General features: G+C 40.4%; 1 protein-coding gene across 1 annotated transcript; it reads right to left on the bottom strand.

Annotated features, from left to right (window-relative positions):
* Positions 1-392: 392 nt before the first annotated feature.
* On the bottom strand, positions 393-2,270 carry LOC119429609 (cation-dependent mannose-6-phosphate receptor; the record flags this gene model as incomplete). Its single annotated transcript, XM_037697207.1, is given in 3 exon segments — positions 393-733; positions 1,919-2,045; positions 2,140-2,270. Coding segments are annotated over 3 exon segments (381 nt in total), but the record flags the coding sequence as incomplete, so codon positions are not given.
* Between the last annotated feature and the right edge of the window lie 1,006 nt (positions 2,271-3,276).

Raw genomic sequence — 3,276 nt, 5'->3', positions numbered from 1 at the left:
GATCTATCTGAACAAAACAAAGAGATTAACGCTGATGTACGAGAGCAAAAACACGCCTGTGTTGAGTAACATGCAGCAAGCAACACTGTGAAACACAAAATCAACCATCCTTAGAAGCAGAAAGATGAACAGGAAATCACTGATTTTACTACATCACTCATTTGTTTTGAAGTTAAACAAGCGAATGCAATATTTTGGGTAAGAAGAAAGACAAATCATTCTGCTCTGTAATGTCCTTCTATATCTGGGCTATTCAACTAAACTGCTCAGGGGGTCACAGTTACTGAAAGCCAAGAGCTCAGGGGCCGGACACCCAGCAGTTATTGTCATTAAATAAGTTTGTTTTATGGTTTAAATGTAGTTTTATTTAAAACTGAACCCACTGGCGGGCCGAACTGAGCTCATCTGTGGGCCTGATTTGGCCACTGGGCCGCCAGTTGAATAGCCGTGTTCTAGAGGAAGAAGAGTACAGAACACAAGCAGGAAGTGACTCAAACCCGGTGAAGAAAAACAGACGTGTGCACCAGTAACTTCGTCAAAGCTTTAAAAAGAGTACCGGTAATCTGTATCTCGCGGCGAAACGTTTTGTCTAGTTCCTGACACACTGAGGTCACATAGGTAGTAAGTGGTCGTCTCTCTCCTCTGGCTCCTCCTCTGCAGGTTCTGTGGACACTCCTCTGTAAGCTGGAGAGTCCTCTCGATTTTTTGACCGGCACACAAAGTCACAGCCATCCTGTAAAAAAGGAATACACTTTATCAGGATTTAAAGAAAAAGGGATGATTCTCGACTTGAGTTATCTTCGATTACCGTATTTTCCGCCTTATAAGTCACACTTTTTTTTGCATAATTTACATGCCCTGCGACTTATAGGCCAAAGGGACATATTTATGGAGGTTTTTTTCCATATTTATAAACCAATTTTTGGCTGAGATATGACCGTTTTCATTCATTTTGACTGATTTTATTTTTATCAGGTCTCTCTTGTAAATGAGTCCTCGAGGCTCAATGGGATTTACCTGTATAAATAAAGGTTGATTGGATTTTTTTTTAAAGCAGTACCACTTTCAGCCACTTGATGGCAGCAGAGTAGTACTAGCTGTATGGCATGCTGTTGTGTTACGTGGCTATAATGACAAATTCAAAAAAGTTCCAAGACAAAATCGACTGGGCTTTATTCATTATACTTTACTTTATACTTTATTGTTTTTTTCTTGAACTTCTTTGAATTTACCATGCCCTGGATGACTGAGAATCTTTACCAGCTTTTAATGATATAATCAGCTTGCCCAACACTCCCCACCTTGGTTCTGTTCGCTGCTTGGACCGATCATCAAACCAGGAGCGCCGCCCTGGCGAAATGCAGCTAATTTAACCATTAAAATTAAACAAACGTTAAACTGAGACACACCTTTGCTATAATTTCGAGCAAACAAATAAATATTTAGGTGCTTTTCTTGTGAAATTTCGAAGAAATGAGCTGCGTTCCTCTTCCTTTTGTCCTCCCGGGAGCACAGAGGCAGCAAAACTATTTTAGAAATTCAGCTGATTTGACCATTAAAGTACATTTATTAAGGAAACGATAGACTGAGACATACCGTTGCTATAATTTTGAGCAGACAAACAATGGTTTTTAAGTGTTAATCTTGTTAAATTCTTGTTAAAGTCCTCCCGTGCACACTCCCGCGGCCACTATTTGGCAGTCCATCAATTTTTGGCACAACACCGGCCCACATTTCTGGGTTGTCAGCGGTGACGCATAACAAATGCGACGTGTCAGCAGTGACGCATAATAGATGCGACTTATACGGTGAAGTGACATATTTATGGATTTTTCCACTTTATTAGACAAATATGGACTGATGTGACTTATAGGGCGGAGCGACGTGTACAGCGAAAAATACGGTAGTTTAAATTTACCGCCGTTAGGTTCCCAACTTCTACCCAAAAAGCATAATTTGGGAATTGCTCCATCCCTTTGGCTCCGACGATCAGCCGCTGGAAGAGGAAACCTCCAATGAGATAAACGGCCACGAGACAGAAGATTCTGAAAGAAAAGAGCTTAACATCAGTTATTTTATTTTAAACAGCAACATGTGGTCTAACTTTAAGAGCTCTTGTACAATTACATCTTTACATACATGATGAGTATTATGGAGCCAGCACTGAGATGGGACTGAACAGCAGGACAGACTGCGCTGGAGTCCAGCTCGAAGAGATAAAAACAGTCGTTTGCTCTGTCTCTGTCCTCCAAGATGACTTCTAACTGACCCTAAGAGCCAGACAAAGATTACAAAATAAACACACACAGGGCATGAAAATGAGCAAGAAAACATTTATCAAACAGTAGAAGCATTAAACCATGATTTAATAAGTAATAATGTAAAATGCATTTTGGATTCTGGGTCCACAAAACTAAAGTTGAAGAGAAACAAAACGAAATCAAACTTCTCATGAAACAGAAAAGGACGTGGTCATGAGCATGCCGGTGCAAGTTTCTCACCAACATTATTCTCTGTTACAATTTTGAGTCACATTTTTTTATATTCCCGATATGTGATAAGCATTAAATAGAAAATTTAGCTCTTCTGTGGAAAAGTCACAATAACCTTAATAACTATCCTCCTGCTGTCTAACGAAGTTAAGTCAGGTCCTCTGAATGGATTAAAAAAAAAAAAGAATCTGTTTAAACGTTTCATCTTTTATCCAAAAGACTTCTTCAATCTGAGGAGCTGCAATAAACTCAGTCTTATAATCAACACTTTCTCATAGTGGATCAACCAGTTTGCTGGTGACAGCCAAAACTAATTGTTCACATGATAATGGAGGATCATCAATCTAACACCGATCGTTAATGCCCTGATGACTGCTTGCTATTCACAGAGGGCTGTGAATAGCAAGCCTATTCACAGCCCTGGGATGAAGATGTTCACATCCTTGATAGAAAGGAACATTTGTTTGAGAAAGGCGTGAAGGAAGCCATCTTTGTGGAGAAACCATCATTAAAAAGGGGCGGAGGCCTCCATGTCCAATTGTCACCTTCTTGCCATGCTGTTATTGCTAGTATCACTCAGCCCTCTGAATAGCAAGCGCGGGCATCAGAGCACTAACAATCGATCAGTAGGCTGATGGTCCACTTTTATCATGTGAACAGCTAGTTTTGGCCGTCACCAGCAAACTGATTGATCCACTACAGTGTTTCCCTACATAACTTGCCTGCCATGGCAGGGCGCTCATCTCATCTGTAATATTGTTTTTTTTTTTTATCTTGGGGGGGG

Source organism: Nematolebias whitei, unplaced genomic scaffold (genome assembly GCF_014905685.2).
Source record: "Nematolebias whitei isolate Nwh7 unplaced genomic scaffold, NemWhi1 Nwh_scaf_3684, whole genome shotgun sequence".
NCBI lineage: Eukaryota > Metazoa > Chordata > Actinopteri > Cyprinodontiformes > Rivulidae > Nematolebias > Nematolebias whitei.
The sequence above is the reverse complement of the archived record's forward strand: the minus strand, read 5'-3'. Positions and strand labels throughout refer to the sequence as shown.